We start from the raw sequence: 19,615 nt of genomic DNA, 5'->3' as shown, positions 1-19,615 counted from the left end.
AACCCTGATATCATCGCGTACCAGACTGTTTTGTTGGTATTAAATTGGCAACTATACATAAATGGGAATCGGGTGGCAGAAAATATATAAGGTTTTTTCATCCCAGATTCTCTCTTCCATTGGGAGATTTGTTGGAAAACATGTTTTAAAAGATTAAATCACAACGATTGCTTTTCAAAGGTTTAAGCTGTACTCTTTGCAACTGCCTTTCTGGAGTAAACGTCTCCAACAGGCCTGGCCATCAGGCATGTGTCATGATTTGGAAAAAAAAGATTTGACCCGCTCTGAAACTTCATAATTTTGGTACAGTCCATAAAGCCGGAGATATACTTAAGCAATAGCTCACGACAGGCCGTGGTATATGCTCATTATATCACAGCTAAGGGGCGTGGTTCGGCCCGACGCGAAGCGGAGGGTCGACAACCCCCTTAGCTGTGATATAATGAGCATATATCACGGCCTGAAGTGAGCTATTGCTTTTATAAAACGGTTACCAAGTGTGGCAATATGAATGAAAAATACACACTCTAATTTAAATAGTTGTTATTATTAAATAATGATGTTCAAAATAAAATAGTCCGTCCGTTGCCTTCTGCACAAAACATAGTGCGAGGTGGTTGCTATGCAACAACACTAACAACAGCTAGCGAACATATTAGACAGAGAGCGTTGATCCATTATTTGGCTATTTATTTACATTAATGTGTATGTTGCCGTTTATTGTGCACCCACTGAAAAACTGTCCAGCATCAGTAGCATGGCTTACGTGGTTACTTGTATAGGTTGAGGTTGTTCTAGGCTGTTGCTTGGCGTGGCGAGAATATTGCTCCACTTTCTCCGGTCCCCGAGATTCGGCTTCCAGTAGCTCTGGAGAGAGCTTTCGCACCTGTGGCCACTAACGGTCATAATTTCTCTGCTTTGTTTCAACACCCGCATCAGAAAGCTTTTGAATGGTGATACTTTTCCAGTTGGTCGACCTGCCCTTCACGTAGCTCTACATGTCGTCGTTTAGGTGCTTTTGTTCTGGAGATAGGCACTCCTCAATCCACTCCTCCATAGTAAACCCCCCCCCCCCCCCGGAGGTCGAAGTTAATCTTAAATGTTTTTGCGGACCTTTTTGATTACAGATTTGAAAACATCGTTGCTCGCTTTAAAAGTAGCACAATTCATTATGTCAAACCTTGGAAAGTATCTAAATATCCCTGCCCTAATGCCAAAGGAACTGCACACTGAATATGTTTTTGCCGTTTGATGTCTATGTCTGAACCGTTGCGTAAAAAGGAGGGTTTCTGCCCCGTTACTTCTCCGCTGCTTTCTTGTTCCAGTTTGAAAAGCAAACTGCAGGCAGTTTGCTTTTCAGCCCAACTGTATACTGTTTATCTCAGACGCGGAGGGATACTGAGTTGTTGTGAAAAGTAACTTACAATTCTACCCGTGGTATACGCTCAGTATACCACGGCTAAGAACCAATCAGATTGCTTGATTTTACTTGTCCGTTTTATAATTAAATATATATACTACGCGTTTGAATGCATCTAATGGACTGCTTTGTTAATGTTGCTTCCTTTTAGAGCGATCTCCCAGGAAGTGAGCCGATAAAACACATTTTCGTAGTGGCGACACGGTGGTATTACAACTTCAGCGTTAACCACGTAATTGCGCAAAAAAAATACTTTTTCCAATTGACATTGGGAAAGAGACATCTGTAAATCAGTGTGACACTTGAATAAGCCGTATTTAAATCATTGAGGCTACAAGTTGTAACTGGTGCTGTAACTGCCAGCTAAAATCTCGCCTAGGGCAGCAAATTGGTCAGAACCGGCCCTGCTGTAGCCAGTTATATTTATACATTATATCTATGATTCATCCGCACACAAAATGTACATTTTCATGATGTCATCTGTCTTTTGCAGGCATGGAGGTGCAGCGTCCCAAACGTCAGGTGTCCAGCGAGGTGGAGGGCGAGGGGTTGTCGAGTAGCGCCGGCACCGCCGACAGCCCCGATCTCTACGTAAAGAGCGCAGCTTCCGACGACCCCTCTAACGATGCCGCTACCCCTGACCTCAGCCCCCCTTCTTCTTCGCCACCACACACCCCGCCTCCCCCTGCCAGGCCATCCCATCGGAGCAAAAGTGCCCGTTTCCACCGGCAGAGCGCCGTGGATGATGGGGACAAGGCGAAGGATGGAGGAGAAAGGGCTGAGAAGGGTGGAGGAGGAGGAGAGCAGACGGAGATTCAGGTGTTGATGGAGGGTGGAAGTGGGGGAGGTGAAGACGGAGGAGGGGGAGGGAAGGGGGAGTACCTAAGGGCCAACAGCTGGGGTGAGGACAAGAGGAGAGGGATTTTGTCCAAAGGAGGAGGAGGGGTCAGTGGGCGAGGAGCGAGCCGGACCAACGGACACAAACACAGCTCCTCCAATCACAAGTCCCGGGAGCATGGATCATCCAATCACAGACAGGCCAAGGGGGACAAGTGGACGGAGTCGTCCTCCTCTGCCTCTTGGACGTCGGGGCACAGGGGCGTGCGCGGTAGGGGGGGGGCGGCTGCTGGAGCAGGATGAGGAGAAAATTAGCAATTATGAGATGGAGATGAAGCCTTTACAGCCCAGAGACTCCACTACCCACAAGCCCCATGGGCACGGGGAGGAGAGGCAGGGGCATGCTCACGGAGAGGGGCGCTCCCACACTTTGCAGAGACAGAGGCATAAGAACCGTGAAGGGAGGGAGGGGAGGGAAGGAAAAGAGGGCAAGGAAGGGGGCAAAGACTCACAGCACAAGCTGGACAGACCAGGGGAAAAGATGGATTCACGGCCTCTACGTCGGGACCTCACCCTCTCCCCCCCTCTGAAGTCCTCACCCATCACACGAGAGCAGCAGGACCTCAGCCTCATGCAGAGCAAAGGCAACTCGGTAAGACTTTTACGAGCACGCTAACACAACTCCGGTACACGCAAATACAACACTTAGTGTACTCAGATAAGATTACAGCTGCAAGATCTTTGTTTAGCCAAACTGAGGATGTCCTAAACATCGTTCTTTTTAAAAACCCTTCTCGTTTACGGCAGTTTAAGTTGAAATTTAGGAGAAAAATACCATTACTGGCACTCTTTTCAAAATATAACTTAATCAACCATCCATTACATTTGGTTTCCTAAAATGCCTTTAGTTTAGATTTGCCTTTTGCCGCTTGGTTATGTCTAACAAAGAAAACTAGACCTCACAAATCTCAACCCTGTGAACATTTACTGGTTTCAGAAATTAGACTGGAACAATTAGAAACTTATTCCTAGTGAATTGTTTTGGTGGGCACTATGAGATTTATGAGTGTAGAGTAAGTCAATGTAGTAGTTTGATTTTAACAGTTGTAATGCCTTACATCGGATAGCATGACCAGTTGTATGATGTCTGAGAAAGTAAAGAGACCACAGATAAATGTCACGTTACTCTCTAGTTCTGTTGTATCTAATTGTTAACCTTCCTATCAGCGAGGTCTTATTGTGACACCAAGAACAAACACATTATCTCTGGTGATTACAGGTGTAATGTTTCCACATTGTCCTGTCTCCACAAATGTAGCTTAAAGGTAAATTATAATAATAATTCATAAAGACTAGGCACTGGACACAGACATGCAGAAGACCCTGCCACCTCTTACAAGTCATATACTTTATAGTTCTCTGTTTGTCCTTGTTTTGTGCCTCTTTTTAGTTGCGTTCTTTCTCTTTGTAATTGCTTTGTGTTTTCTGTAGTTGGTTTGTGACACTTTGTTGGTTTTTTGCCTCTTTGTTTTCATTATGTGTCTCTGTTGTTTTGTGTACCTTTATGGTTGTTTTGTGTCTCTTTGTAGTTGCTTCATGCCTCTTTGTTGTCATGTGAAGTTATTTGTTGTCTTTGTTGTCATTGTGTCTCTTTGTTGTCGATTTGTATTTCTTTGTAGTTGTTTTGTGTCTTGGTGTTGTTTTGTGTCTCTTTGTAGTTGCTTTGTGTCTCTTTGTAGTTGTCATTGTGTCTCTTTGTAGTTGTTTTGTGTCTCTTAGTTGTTGTTTTGTACCCCTTTGTGGTTTTTTTCAGTAATCCATACATGGCTGTAAAAATGAGTTAGTACAGCTCTAGTAGAGTCAGTTGATAACCCTCTGTATGTTTATTACTATGTGCACTCATTTCACTTTACAGTACATGTAGTCATTCTATCCATTGTTATTATTAAAAATATTAATTATAGAAGCTTTACATTTCAGTAATTTTAACTTTTGCGTTTGGCTTTAATATCACCCTGGACAAACAGCTCTATAGTGCATTGGTCATATCTGTCATTTCACTGCCGCACATTGATTTGACTAAAAGGATTTGTTGCCCACTGTCAGGAGGATACCTTCATCCCCTGTGACATAACACAATGTTATCCCACATATTAAGATAATCCAGGGGGAGAGGCACAAGGTTTAACCTTGTGAAATAAAGAAAGATTTGTTTCTGTACTATGACCAAGCAGGGGGATTACGCCATTTTAATATAATTTTTTGGCTACGTCTTGACTCAGGCTGTTGGAGGGACCCAAGCACGCTAATCCCGGATGATAATATAGTCGCAGCATTAGCTAATGAAACCAAAAGGAGAATCAGCAGCAAGTGAAAAACACACATCGTAGGCTTCAGAGATATACAGAGCACATTATACATACGAGCTCGCTCTCTCTCCATCCCTCACACACACACACACACACACACACACACACACACACACACACACACACACACACACACACACACACACACACACACACACACACACACACACACACACACACACACTTATTGTGTGTAAAATGTTAAATACTGTTACTCACTAACTTTAATCAAAATGTGCATGCATCAGTGCAAGAACTCTAGCAAAAAGCCCGTTATTTAGCAGTACGTAGTTGCTGCTTCTGCTACCTGCTACATGAAGACATGAAGACAAAACACACACATACAAACACACACACACACAGATATACATGCGGAGAGAGAACCCCAGCGGTCCTCTCTGCACCTTAGTAACAGCACACTGGCAAGCTAGCCCCTTCCTCACAGAAGGCCCCCTATTGGTTAACCAGCTCTCTGTTGCTAGGGAACAGCTTATGCCTTGCTTCAACGGCGGCCAATCGGGTGGGTGTGTGTCAGTGACAGGGTGGGTGTAGGTGGTTTGTGTGTGTCTGTTTGCAGCCGCAGAGAAGCAAGTGAGATTTTTGTAAGACAGGTTCACAGCATACACTGATACTATCACACTCTGATAAACGAACACAGGGTGCGCTGCAAACACCATGGGAACACTGCGGCTACTCTGACACACACATGTGGCAAGCTCTTTTTTTAACAACCAATCGATTAATCAAACTTTATTGACGTGGGGCTTTTCGTGCAAGATTCCAGTACAAAAGTGAAGGAAAAACATTTAGTCTTTTACTGTACCCAGTGTGAAACCTATGTACCAAAATAGGTCACTCAAACTCATAGACATCAACCAGTCCACTCTGTGCATCCCGAAGGCTCATATTCATAGGAACAACACCTCAGTGAGCAACTGTCCCTTGATGATGAAGCATTTGATAGCCCTCAATAACATAAACTAAAAAGATGACAAAGAGATCCCGCAAAAAGGGTTAGTTTATACAGCCTACCTACGGGCTTAAATAATGTCTCAAGATTTTGCTTGAAAATGATATTGATTTGGATGCCATCAGCTCCAGATACACTAGAAACACACTTCTCTATGGTAGATCTCTCGCACTATTTTATTTTTATTTTTTTGCACCATTTATATTGTTTTATATCCAAGGTATGTTTATGTTGCTTTGTTGGAGGAGTCTGGGACTTAAAGGGGCCCTATTATGCTCATTTCAAAATAAAACAAATAGTTTAAAGGGGACATATTAAAGTCATTGTGAGGCTCATATTTGTATTTAGTGTCTCTACTGTGACATGTCTCCATGCTTCAATGTTCAAAAAGCTCTTTATTTTTCTCATACTGCCTGTGCTGCAGCACCTCTTTTCACCCTCTGTCTGAAACCAGACCCCAGTCTGCTCTGATTGGTTAGCTGGCGGGCTCTGATTGGTTGATTGATTGGTCAACCGCTTAGATAAGTCCCGCTCTTTAGCCTATACAATGTATACACGTACAATGTTTTAGAGCGCTAGCCAATAGATACGCAAGTGTTACATACTGTTGTCCGCATGTTCCAGAAGCATACAAAGAGTGTGTGGGAGAGAAACTCCCTCTGGCATGCATTTTGGGATTTGAGCCCTTGCAGATCATTTACATGCACAAACACCTATAGAACACACTACAGGAAAGGAAAACCCCCAAAAGCCCAATAGGGCCCTATAACTATTGTGCATTTGACAATGAAGCATTTGAATCCTTGAGATCACAAAACAACTAAAAGGCCATTGTCAGATGAAAAAGAAGATTTAGCAGGAAAACGTCTTAAAAGCATGTTCGACATGTAAACCATCTCTACTCCAATGAGAGGTGGATCTATTCATTCTATGTCCTCTCCTGCTGACTCTGGCACACACGCTGCTTCCTTGGGGCTGGTCTGCATTTTTTGTAAAGCTTTCTTAGGTGGGTCACAAGGGGGAGATTTATAATCACGTCTGCAAAAAAAAGGCATTCATAAGTCTGTTGTATCTGCATGGGAGACATGTGGCTCTACCTTTTCAGTATTTCCTAAGAGGATAAAAGGCAGTGCTTCTGTTATATTGTATGTGAGCGTGTAATAAAATGTCTCGATTTGATCAGTTTTAGGAAAGCTTACAACCCAAAAGAGTGTGGTGAAGTGTTGTTTTGTGTTATTTTATATTGTATACAGGAAATGTGGGTCTGTTTCTCCTGCCTAAAACAGGCTTGCAGAATTTAAATATCTGTTTATGGTCTGTATAAGAATAGATGTCTGAACAACAGTGGTCCCAGAATGGAGCCCTGGTGCATTCCAGTATCCTAGAAGTCAATATTTCTAAAAGACTGGACACTTAGAAAGTTTCAGCCAGACAGACGTTACTTTAGTCAAACGGCCGTTTACACAGCACACATTTGAACTCGTCAAAGAATGGAAAGCAATCATAATAATGATGGCTCCATTCCATTACGGGTCCTATTCTTTTGCAACATTGCATTTGAGCCTCACACATTTCTGCAGTTTTATGAAAGCATTTAAGCATATTTTTCTGTCTTTCTTCTGGTCGAAAAGCCAGGACAGAATTGTCTTTGATCACTTGGTGGCAAATTAACAAATGTATAATTCTATATGTTAGCAAAGTGATGCCTGTTCACATACTAAACAGACATAGAGCAACAAAAGAGGTTATTTAAAGAAGAAGATCAGGCCTCCTAGGGCGATTTCCCCATCTAACGCAGGTACGAGGCCAGTTGCAAGAGGTGGTCCTGAACCCTGGTGCGGTTTATTTTTTGTTAGAATATTATCCCACCCAATCGCAGGAAGCAAACCAAAGCATATGTTCCAATGCTACATATCTTATCAACAAGGAAAACTTCTTCCAGTACATTCTGGACCATTTGTTTGTCCAGTTTTATTTGTGTTACCAAACTAGACTTTTGTAACAAAATAAATAATAATTTTGCCTCTGATTTGAACTAGCAAAAAATAAATTATAGTTATGTCCCATTTCATCAAATATTAAACCACACCCACATGTTGCATCTAGACATTCTGTGGATTTATATTTAGTGTACAGATATTACATTTGCATAAATCTTTTAACTCTCAGCAAGAAAAAAAACATGTCAATCTATATTTAGTTTGAGAGGCAGGTCTTGTTGCTAAGATGGGAGAGTTTCAACATGATTTACTCATTTAAAATACTAATTGTGATTGATTATGCTCTTTCAGCTCAAATGAAATAATGAGACTGACAAATAATCAAATTATTTTGTATTGAACTAACCCCTTTTTTATATACTGGAAACTAACATGTGTCTCTGGAAGTGAGGAATTGTACTGAAGGCATGGAAACATAAAAATCACAAATGTTCTTACTACTGTAAATAGAAGTATAAAAGGCCAATGATCAGAAGATTTATTCACCTGGTCGGGTAGTCATCTAGGACACAGATCTGTGATAAGCTTATCACCGGATTGATCAACAGAAACCTTGTTAGCCACTCTGGATAAATTAATTTACAACAATGTTACACTAATGCTGCTTAAAGGAGAGGTGTCATGGCCATTTCCACTGATCATAATTCCATTGTTGAGGTATACTAAAATAGATTTATATTGTGCAATTTTCCAAACTCACATTGGTTTCTCATACAGCATCTCTGTAAACTACGTGTATTCACTGAATTTCACTCTCTGCCTTTAACGGCTCGTTGTAGCTCCAATAGCTCCAGCCCCCACCCTCCCTGTGAGCACAGTGTGCTCTGATTGGTCGGGACGTTGTGAATCGCGCTGAGCTCCGTGGAGGTGTTGTTTCCTTGTTTAGGATACACAGCCAAACACAGCCAAACTCATCCTGAGCACACACAAACTCACAGCCGAAGTTAAAACAATAAGTGTGGCTTGATATTGAGTAAGAAAAAGGTTGATAAACGCTGTGAGAATGGGTCTGCAGAGAGAATTTCGCTGCGATCCCAACTGTCTGTTATCAGCCTGCAGCCAGGGAGGAGAAATCAGCAGAGCTGCCTGCTAACTGCACACAGATGTGTGTGTGAGGAAGTCCGTGGATTGGTCAATTTGGACCAATCAGCGGGGGCTTAACGTAACGGCTCCGCGGACGTAACGTAACGGCTCCACGGATTGGTCCATTTCGTTCCGGGTACGGGGTTACGTCACCCCGTACCCAGAAGAATCAAATGGACAATGACGTATCTCCAACGAGGCGTTTTGGGGAGGTATTTTCTGTGTTAGAGTTTTACTCGCTACAGGGTGTACTTTGAGGGTTTTGACTCTGCAGACCGTTTACATGCATAAAAACCTTCATAACACACAAGGGGACGGGTAATAACCGGAAAAGCATGACATGTGTCCTTTAATATCTGTGCGCAGTCCCATTTCCCCTCTCACACTGCAATTATTGAAACAATTATTTGACCAAATTAAATCCATATTTATGTACCTCTTCTTTTGGTTAATCCTTGGATAAGTCCAAAATAAACTCTATGTTAATACTTTTATATTTTTATATTTTCAGTGAGTGGTTCTGCATGGGGTAAAAGAGAACTCCTCCATGATTATGTCATTGAATGTACCAGATTTAATTTCATATTTACTAAGAGTAGACAGGTGTTCAGAAAGGCTGGCCTTCACCCACATGACCCAGGTTGTCAGCCAGCATCTGCTTAAGTGTCATTGAGCAAGACATGGACTCCCCGCCTGGCCGCTGTTCTGCAGCCGACTTCACCCTCTGACCCCCCTGTCAGAGGAGGTGGGCCTCCCTGTGGGATCAACATGGGTTGTTGTATTATTAATCTTAAAGTGCAAATTGCTCCTTCATTATTGCACTGCGTACATTGAACCTAGCTTCTTCATTGGTATTATTTACATGCACTGCAAAGAAACTGCAGACAATTTGTTCTTTTATCACGTCACGTTGCCGGAAACCACTAAAACAATGCAAACCAAACACAAGAAAGAGTGTTGCAGTAAGAACTGAACTGGACTTGAACACCATGATTGACTTGTGACTTCACTTGAAACCTTTTCCTAGACCTAAGAATATAATGCATACATTTGAAAAAAGTGCCACACTACTTGAATCAACTACCATTAACAGTATTAATTCCTAGCAAGTCGACACTTAATTACCCAGATCAACTTTATTTTAAACTGTCCGGCAGCATCCAATCAAGTTGGAGGAGAGAACCTTGAAAAAAACGTATAACTTAACTTACTAAGACACTTAACGTTATGTTGGTGAGCGCCATTTGGAAAGAAGCAGAATTCTTATTTATCTTGGGGGAAATTTGGGTTTGGGATATATTTTTTTTTTTTTACAAATAAATATGATTAAAATAGATATATAAACATAAGAAGTCAAAGTTAAATGTCCAATAAAAAATGCAATAAAATAAAATAAAAAATATTTACAAGACATAAGATGTAGAAATGTGCACACTGTACTACAATAAAGCATGTATATTTCAATAAACATAGTTTATTCATAGTATATTCGCAATGATCCCATGATTATTTGGAGGCATGTGGCGCAGTGGATAGAGTGTTGGTGTTCGGGTCAGGGGGTCACAGGTTCAAACCCCACTGCAGTCAGCATGTCGTTGTGTCCCTGGGCAAGACACGTCACCCCAAATTGCTCCTGTGGTGATTGTCCACAGTATTGAGCATGTAAGTCGCTTTGGATAAAAGCGACTAACAAGTAACATGTAATGTAAATATTTTGTTCGTGGACAAAAACTACATGCTGGACATTTCGGTCTTTCCTCCACATATCTGAAAAGAACATTAGACACGCTGACATTAGCTCAAATTCTCAAACTCAAAACTCAAGAACAGTACAACTTTATAAGATTAGCATACAGCAGCATTAAAGCCAGTATCAACATGTTTGACAGTACTGGAACATATTTCTGCTGTCAGGTGAAAACCTTGCATCTTCAAAATGTGAGAGCATTGCATTTAATTTACCACCCTTGTGTTTTTGTTCATCTGGATATTTTGTTGTGTTCTATAAACCCCAGGGCTGTAGGATTTTCTGAACCAGTAAAAGATTCTCCTTCAACAAAGAGACAGTAACTAGAATTCACCTGACAGCCATGGGATGAATGATGTGCATGCAGTTGTGCAAAATCCAATAAAAGTGATGTTAAAAGTGTGACATTATTTAAACACAGCAAAGAGAAAATTAAATCCCCAAATATTGATAAAACCGAGGAGAATCCTCTTCCTTTAGGCTAAACACTGTGGTTTGGTCCTTTTTAAAATCTATAACGCAAGGCACCTTACTGTCCATACTTTTGTCAGTTTGTATTTCCCTTTAGTTTATTTTTAACAAATCTCTTTAAGCTGCATATTAGTTTGCAATAAACAATTATTTCCATTATCGATTTAATCGCAGAATGAAAAGTTTTTTAAAATCTTTTGGTCTATAAAATGTCATAGAAATGTCCATTCTGGTTTCCTTTGTCCAAGGTGATGTTACGTTTGACTTGTTTTCTGTTAGTCAAATAACCAGAGGTATTCATTTTAATGTTCTATAAAAATAACAGGAATAATGAACAGTGGAATATTTATATTTGAGAGGCTTACATCAACATTGTTTTACATTACTGCATGATAAATAATGTCAACATTTAAAGGTGGGGTAGGTAAGTTTGAGAAACCGGCTCGAGATACACTTTTTGTTATATTCCATGGAATGCTCTTAACATCCCGATAGCAATAAATATCTTAAGTGCTTTGACAAAAAATCCATAAAAAAATGTCATCTGTGGAAGCCGTAGTACTGTAAAAAGTACAACCAATTTAGGCCCGGCTAAAATAACTGGATGGCCTACCTGCCTGTCAGCCTTCCATCTGTGCACAAACTTATCTCGTGCCCTCATTGGTCATGTGCGCGTTCGTGTGTGTTGGAGGAGGGGCTCTATAAGGAAGTGGCAGATTTTCTCCGGTTGTGTATTTTCAAATTCTAGCGATCTCGAGCTGGTTTCTCAAACTTACCTACCCCACCTTTAATTGATTGTAATAAATTATATATTTATTTTAAAATATATATTTTGGGTTCGAAGGGGGAGACAGAGGGGATGTCTCACGGCCAATGGTCCCAGGCCAGATTCTAACCCGGTCCTCTGCACGGAGACCAAGCCCCAGTACAAGGCCCTTACTTGAAAACAAATATGTGTTTATTATTTATTTTATTATTATTTTTCTGTTTAAAAAACTGCTGCAGCTCTACTGTATAGCATTTCAATTGACATGTAAAGGACCATCTGTGGTAGTAAGAAATGTCTTGGATAAAAATGAATACACGACTGTGTAGATGTGTATGTATAAGAAAGTTAAATATACTATATTTATCGATCAAATCAGTCAAATTTGATTAATATAGCCCAATATCAGAAATGACAAATGTATCTCAGGGTTCTTCACACACTGTACATCATACGACACTCCCTAGTATAGACCCTATTCGTAGACCCTTGCAACGGACAGAAAAGAACTCCCCAAAAGCAGCCTCTTGTGTGAGCGTTGAGTGTGTCCTGATTATTGACACTCTCCTCTCTCTCTCTCTCTCTCTCTCTCCCTCCCACGCAGGCTTACAGCTCCATCCTGGTTGTCATGGTGATTCTACTCAACATTGGAGTGGCTATTTTGTTTATCCACTTTTTTATTTAAAGACAGCACTGCTTTCGGAGTCAGCCTATCTATGCTACGAACAACTATAAGTTCCGATGAGTATTACGACCAATCTGCTGCCCCTTGGTGTTTCCAGTGAGAGGACTGCAAGCCGAGGGAAGACAAGGGCCGAGGAAGGCTCCAACGATATTTGGACTAAGTTAGTTAACAAGGGGCTAACCTTGGCTAATTTGGTCCAATCGTCTTAAAAAGATGCTCAAGTGCAAAGCCCAAAGAAGCGAAGGAACGAGGGGTAAACCAGGCCAGGTAACGGGACTACAGGGAGATAAAAGTAGTCCAGAAAGTGGACTTAAGTGGGCTTCAATGGCTCATATTCAGACTCAAACGGGCTGAAGAGTTCCGATCCGAGGCCATGAGAGCTGCAGCTGGCATTACAGCGAGATGTCTGCTTCCACTATCTGCAGACAGGACTGACCAGACAGACGTTTTCATCTTCAAATCATAGTTTTCAACAGATTTGTAACTTTATTTATTAACAGTTTCTCTCATGTACAATATGTTGATGGATATATTCTTTATTTTGTAACCCTCCACCCCCTCTTTATATAACTCCTGCCTTTTGGTTCCTCTGCCTGCCTGGGAGTTGTTACAGACGGTTCAATCCAGGTGTGTGTGGGTGTATGTAAGACTCTTGAGTGTTTGCTGCCTGGATACATGGTCAATGACCTTCCATTTCCATACACACACATCCATTGCTTCTACAGTTGCCCTGTTATTCAACAGTTCTAATGTCCGTCTTCTGTCCTTTTTTACAGTACGGAAGCCCAGAGGGGCAAATGATAACAAATGAAATTCTGCGGATCCCTTTAGGAAGTCATCTTAATGGTTTGTTCTGATAAACAATAGGATAAAAACGTTTTTGCAGGATATTTTTTCTAAACAACTATTTCTTTTTTCAAGAGCATTTTTCTAGGGTTTGTTGTTGTTATACTCAATTTGGTCACATTTTGTGTGAAAGTGAGTGTTTTTGCAACTCTATCAAGCAGGCATGTCCTTTTCCAACAATGTGTGTGGATGTACATGTGTGTGTCGTGTGTTTGTGGTCTCCAAGTAGCTCAGTGGCCTTTCACGCTGTTCATGAACTTTACAAGAGCATCTCATGAAGACACGGCAGCAGCTCGTCCACATCTAGCCTACTAGCATCAGCTGACAGCTGTGCCCCCCCCCCCCCCGTCTCTCCCTCCCACACTCTCCCACCTCCACACACCAGTCAGAGGATGGAGCTTCCTCTGAGTTGGTGTGAGTTCAAGACAGAGCGTCCTTGGCAAAGCCCTGCACCTCCTGCACAGCTAGCAGGGGTATTTAGAGAAAATACAATACTGGTATGTAATACCAGAAAATAGTTTCAAAGACAGAAAATATCTGTCTCCCACTGCTTCTTTCAAAGCATAACCTGAATAAAACACCTTTATACTATACTTGCAAGATGTCTGAAAAAAAACAGTCGCCACCTGCCTTGCTTTTGTAGCGCAATTTGATTAAAGTAAGACAATGCATGCATATGTACTGTAATATCCTAGTAATGCGTTGGATTTGAAAGCAACACAAGCTTCAGAAGCACATGCAACATGTTAGGTTTTGATAGGAGCAGTGTCTGGAAAGAAGCTAGGATTAAAAAGTACAGTCAATTACTTTATGGACTGGGTTAAATTAGACCTATATGTGGGGATAAGTGATGCTGCCAGCTCCCTAAGGGAACTAGCAGGTATTTTGTAGAATCAAATAGTGGCCAGGATCAAAAATCGAGATTTATCGCCACTTTTACTCAGCCTTTCTTCCAAAGATCCAAGACTTAATAGACAAGCATAAACATCAGTCACAATAGAGTGGTGCAGTTTTGAAGTATTCTTGTATGACGACCTGGAAGTTAGCATCGCAACTGCTCCCTCCGCAGAAAGCAATGGGATCTTTCCATTGGATTTAAAAATATCTGAAAAAATAAGCTCAGTGTCAAACACATGGCAAGAGAACCTACACATATTAACACCAATTTTATTTTTGAAACGTAAATGCAATCGACAGAAGTAAAAAGCTAACATTAGGATATAAATGAACTAGCTACATCATGCATCACAAGCACTAAGCTAAAGGCGGCTAATGTTTGGAGTAATGAAGTGTAATAGTCTTATTAAACCCCTTGTTAGCAACCACTATTTATGAGACAGAAGTTTGGGACATTCACCAGTGGGGTATTTACTGACGTATTTTATGTCGTAGGACAAAAGGTGAATTTCTCTTAAGCTTGTTTTAACCACAGACCTTATTTCAGGCATCTAATATGTTCAAAAAAACGTTGACTATGAGACGAGGGAAGCTGAAGTGGTAAAATGCTAACTCATTTCCAGCTTTTCGGAACGATTTTTTCACCACTCTATTTGTGTCTTTTTATAGGCCAGTAAAGGTTTTTCTGTGTATGTGTGTGAATGTGTGTGTCTTAAACCCATCTAGCAGACCTTACCAGCCTGTTTGTTTGCATGTGTGCAGATGAATGCTCATCGAACTGTGTGAACATGTGTGATCATCCTCTTCTTTACACGTGATGGGATGGCTGAACCCGTTGCCATCGGTAACAACTTCCAGGGAGCAGGGAGGTTCGCAGTTGTTTTTCTGTTGGACAGCATTTCTTAAACTGGAACTCAAACTCAGCTTAAGGCTAATTTCTGGTTTTCCCCCACATTATTACAAGAGTACAGTCTAATGTGCCTGCACCCCGGGAAGCAGAACAATGTATTTTCATTTCATTTTGGGTCCAGACTGAAACAGGTTCAAGAAGCTCTGCTGTATGCCATCAGCCAGGTGACAATGCCCTGCGTCACCCTGTTAGTCCGCAGCATGCTACAGCATGCCAAGCTCTCTATAGTTTGACTCTTCTTTCTTTCTTTCTTTCTTTCTTTCTTTCTTTCTTTCTTTCTTTCTTTCTTTCTTTCTTTCTTTCTTTCTGTTCCTGAGAATTACTCTGTTTTGTTTTTGAGTTATGTGGAGAAAATAATGAAAGTGTTTGAAAGAAAAAGTCTCTTGGCTCTCGTGTTTTTAGTCTATCTCAGTCTTTGTGTTGCTGTGTTGTAGTTTTTGTGTGTTGGGAAGCATCCTTGATGCAGAGAGGGAGTGGTACAGGACTGGTTAAGAGAGAGGGATATGGTTACTATAGCAACCTTAACTGAATTTTCCTCCGTCAGCGGAGGGGCGGGGCCTGTGTGCGGGGGCGGGGCTTACCTCTAGAGACCAATGTTCTCAATGAGAGGATGGAAGGAGGAAGAACCAAGAAAATAACTACTGAGAGGGGTGGCTGGGGGAAAACAACAGGTAACACAAGTAGGCCTATGTCAAGTACATTTGTGTTTAATTCACATTTTAAATATTTTCTGTGCTCATCATTTGTGAGGAGGTATGGCCAGGTGTCATGATGGATGCAACACAACATCCATAAGAAACTCTATCGCAGCATCAGGTTTCAACATGGACATCTGCCGCCATCTTCTGGTCCTAGATGAACTACATAATAAGAGCAACAGAGGGTCAGGCTTGACACAAAGGATGAACTTCGAATATGGTATTCAACTCTAAATATACAGATAATTATTGCCTGTATATAAATTATTCTGCCTGGGGATTTTAGTGTATGTTTTTTTATTTTACTGTAAGGTCATTTTAATAATTTTTAACTTTAACTCATTTTTAAATGCTGAACCTTTACTCGAAAAGTATTTCTACCCTGTGGTATTATTCATTTACTTAAGTCAAAGTTAAGACTGCTTCGTCCATCAGTGGGTGTTTTCTAAAATAAATAATAATATAAGGTGAGCTCCTCTGTCTTATCTGACTTGGCTAAATTCCCTCTAAAAGTTAAAAAGTTAAAAGTAATAGATGATATTGGTGAGAATAATATACCATATTATATGGAATCAGTCAGTTTAACATGTAATGTATCTGGCAATTTAAAGCCAAAGTAATAAAGCTGAGATATGTATGAGCGCATGAGAAAAAGATGTGAAATAGCAGGGCAGCGGATATCCCTCTAAGCCAATCACAAGAGAGACCTCGCATGCAGACAGTACTCGCAGCCAATCAGAGCAAACATTTCTGTATGATAGGAGGGTCTTGCTGCCAGAGTTGGGTTAATGTTATACACAGCTGTTTTTCCTAGATTTCAAGACTCATGGCAGAATGCAGGGAGCGTAGAACAACTTGTTGCACTAAACTCATTCATGGACTTAAAGTTTAATTTGTGAGTTTTGTGTTTTCTCTGCAGCGGCGTTTCATGAGGTAATGTATCGGTAGGCTATAATGTTAATTCCAGTGGCAGCATTAGCTTCAAGCCACGCTAGTTTTGTTTTTAAACTTTAACCTAGCATAGTCTTGCTAGCGGATTGTCAGCCGACTGCTCCTCGCACAAATTGTGGAAAAACCATGAGGACGGAGGAGCAACTTTACATGGAGGGAGAGCGGGGCGGCTCATGCGTCTCCTTCAATGGGGCGGTGTGTTTTGAAGTGTCTCTGTAGTCCGCTGTCAAGGGGGGCAGCGGTCCGACCGGCGGGGAGGGACACGGCGGAGCGACTGCTCCCGGCTGCCGTGCTGAAAACTGAACACAAACCAGACTACTTTGTCTTGATAAGAGGGGATTTACAGAGATTATGGTTTGGAAAGGCCTGCTGCTCGCTCGCCGCAAACAAAGGGAATAACGTGCATGTCATTGCTGTGGTTGCAGTGATTGGAAACAAACATACAGTGAACAGTGAGCGACGGAGTCAATAACTTGAAGTTTGACTTATTAGCTCTGACTGTATGGCCACAGAGTAGTGCTGCCCACGCGCGCCAGCGCAACTTCAAACGCACACTGTTCACACGCACGCGCCCTCTTTGTTGTGAAGTTTTCTCTCCGTTGAAAGTTTGACTTTTTAATTCCAGTTATTGTCTGTTTGAGTGGATGTATGAGTATGGTGGAGAGTCGGAGTTGTGTCCAGAGGGAGGGGGTGTACCGCTGGTTTAGCTCCCTCACATCAGCCGAGAGAGCCGAGTTCCTGTGCGGCCTCCTGGACCTCTGCGTCCCCATCGAGCTCCGCTTCCTCGGCTCCTGTCTGGAGGACTTGGCCCGCAAGGACTATCACTCCCTCCGGGATGCAGAGATCAAAGCCAACAACCCCACCGACCTCTCGGGCCTTACCAACATCACGGACGAGGTGGTGCGGAGCAAGCTGCTGGTGTCCCTCGCCCTGCTCGGCTCTGACAACAGGGAGGCTGCGGGGGTCCTGTACCGGACCCTGACTCACATAGACTCGGTGATCAATAACTACGGGTTGGCCCTGAACGACGGGAGGACTGAGGAGCAGTTTCTGTTACTGTTCACCATGGCCTCTCACCACCCTGCCTTCAGCTTCCACCAGAAGCAGGTGCTGAGGCAGCAGCTCGGCCACATCCAGGACATCCTGCAGGTGAGAGGGAGGCTTAAAGGGGGGTCACTGGTTTACCTCATCACCAGGAGACCAGCCCAGACTGCTTAAGATCTTTTTGAAAAATAATTTAACCCTATTCAGTCATTTTCAAGAAAAATAAGTGGATTTGTGTTTTAAATAATATTACTTAATTTAAACACACGTACTATACTTAAGTAGGCCTACACATTTAGGAAACGTATACTTTACTTGAGTACTTTTAAGTCAAGTATTCTCTGCAAAATATGTTTTTAGGAACTCTCAAAAGACTCTACATTAGATTGGTTGTTGGACAATTTATTTATTGATTACATATTTGAAATCACCTCAACAAACTACAACAGGGCTCGCACACACATTAATGCTTCTATAACAAAGTAATAAAACAATAAGAAATGAGCCAATCAAATGATGAGTACCTACAGTAATTCATTTTAATAGGTCAAGTACATTTGTTTATATATTTTTTTTACCAGAGGTTTTACTACCTTTACTGAAGTAAAATATTTGAGTTCTTCTTCCACCACTGATCATTCATTTAACATTTCATTTAAAGGAATAATCAGATTTAAACTAGTAGTAGTAAAGTAAAACATATTTATTATTTCATGCTACAAAACACACCACAAATGCTAAAATTGAATTACTTTCTACATAATATTTAGATTGAAAGGACAAGAAACATGATTTAATACATACAGTACATACTGTACCTTTGTAGTTTGTTCTAGTGAGAAATGCCACTTTCAACATTTAGATAATCCCACATGCAGAATTTCTCCTAATCAGATGCCTAAAAAGAAAATCGGTTTAATGATGGATATAAGTACATGGGCACATACTATAGGTGCATAGCAGGTGATGAAAGTCTAACATGGAGAGTGATAGGAATTCAAGTGAAAAGCAGTGTAGCAGCTACAAACATGTTTATGTATAGTCCTGTGGTTGTGAATGGCATAAAGAAAAAGCAACAACTAATGATATTTCACCTGAGTGGCACGCAGACCATGTGGTTACCCAGTGTCTGATCAAAATGTGACATGTAAGAGCTCATAAAGCAGGGCAGATGCCAATGTGGTGAGCCTGCTGGAGGGTGTTACTCTGCTATAAATCCTCAGCTATCTGACAAGGTGCATGCTTCAGGATATATGTCTCCTATAAATTCAGAGCACCGGACGACGTTCACCAGTATTATCACCATGTCCGCCCATCCATCAGGCCCCTGACCACAACCTATGTGTTCACCCTGTCAAAGAAAAAGGAAAAGTAATTTTACCTAATTTCAGGCTTTTCTGAGACCTGGAAGAGCCAATATGTGACAGATGATTACTGACATAGGACCTATAGACTTAAATTACAGGTCAGACTCAGTCAATGACAGACTGCCTGCACATACTGTAGACACACCTCAGTCATGTGTGAGTCAGAGGTTCACACAGGAAATGACATGCTTGTAGGTGAAAGCTGACAGCAGGAGTTTATGATGTCGACACAGCTGAGGTCCGATTTAAAAAATAAATGCTTCAAAGATAAATGAAAAACCTGCATTGTTTACATGCATCTTTCACTAAGTTTAATTTCAAGGCTTTTAGAGCTGCAATGATATCAAACTTTGTTGGGTTTATCTTAAGAAGATATAGGCTCAGAAATAACCAAAATAACCTGGTTATATTTGTTAAAGTTGCGGTCCCTGGGTCCTCTTTAACAGCTCAACTACTTTTTTGCTATTTATGTACACTGCTTTGGTGTCTCAAATATAACTAGATGGCACTCTGGTGGTAGCTGGCCTGTGTTGCTTAAAGCACCAACAACTACA

The 19,615-nt window shown here is 41.4% G+C and overlaps 2 protein-coding genes across 2 annotated transcripts in view; both read left to right on the top strand.

The window, feature by feature from the left end:
* The window catches only part of jph3 (junctophilin 3), a 48,348-nt gene extending 34,827 nt beyond the window's left edge, over positions 1 to 13,521 (top strand). The window contains 3 exon segments of the mRNA XM_034141057.1: positions 1,914 to 2,529; positions 2,531 to 2,909; positions 12,268 to 13,521. Of these exon segments, the coding sequence (XP_033996948.1) occupies positions 1,914 to 2,529; positions 2,531 to 2,909; positions 12,268 to 12,348 (1,076 nt within the window). The 3' untranslated portion in view covers positions 12,349 to 13,521.
* A 2,987-nt stretch (positions 13,522 to 16,508) lies between these two features.
* zcchc14 (zinc finger, CCHC domain containing 14) overlaps positions 16,509 to 19,615 on the top strand; it is a 68,697-nt gene continuing 65,590 nt past the window's right edge. The window contains 1 exon segment of the mRNA XM_034141374.1: positions 16,509 to 17,799. Coding sequence (XP_033997265.1) covers positions 17,299 to 17,799 — 501 coding nt within the window. The 5' untranslated portion in view covers positions 16,509 to 17,298.

Source organism: Trematomus bernacchii, unplaced genomic scaffold (assembly GCF_902827165.1).
Source record: "Trematomus bernacchii unplaced genomic scaffold, fTreBer1.1, whole genome shotgun sequence".
Lineage (NCBI taxonomy): Eukaryota > Metazoa > Chordata > Actinopteri > Perciformes > Nototheniidae > Trematomus > Trematomus bernacchii.
Note: the sequence above shows the minus strand (reverse complement) of the source record. Positions and strands in the feature narration are given on the sequence as shown.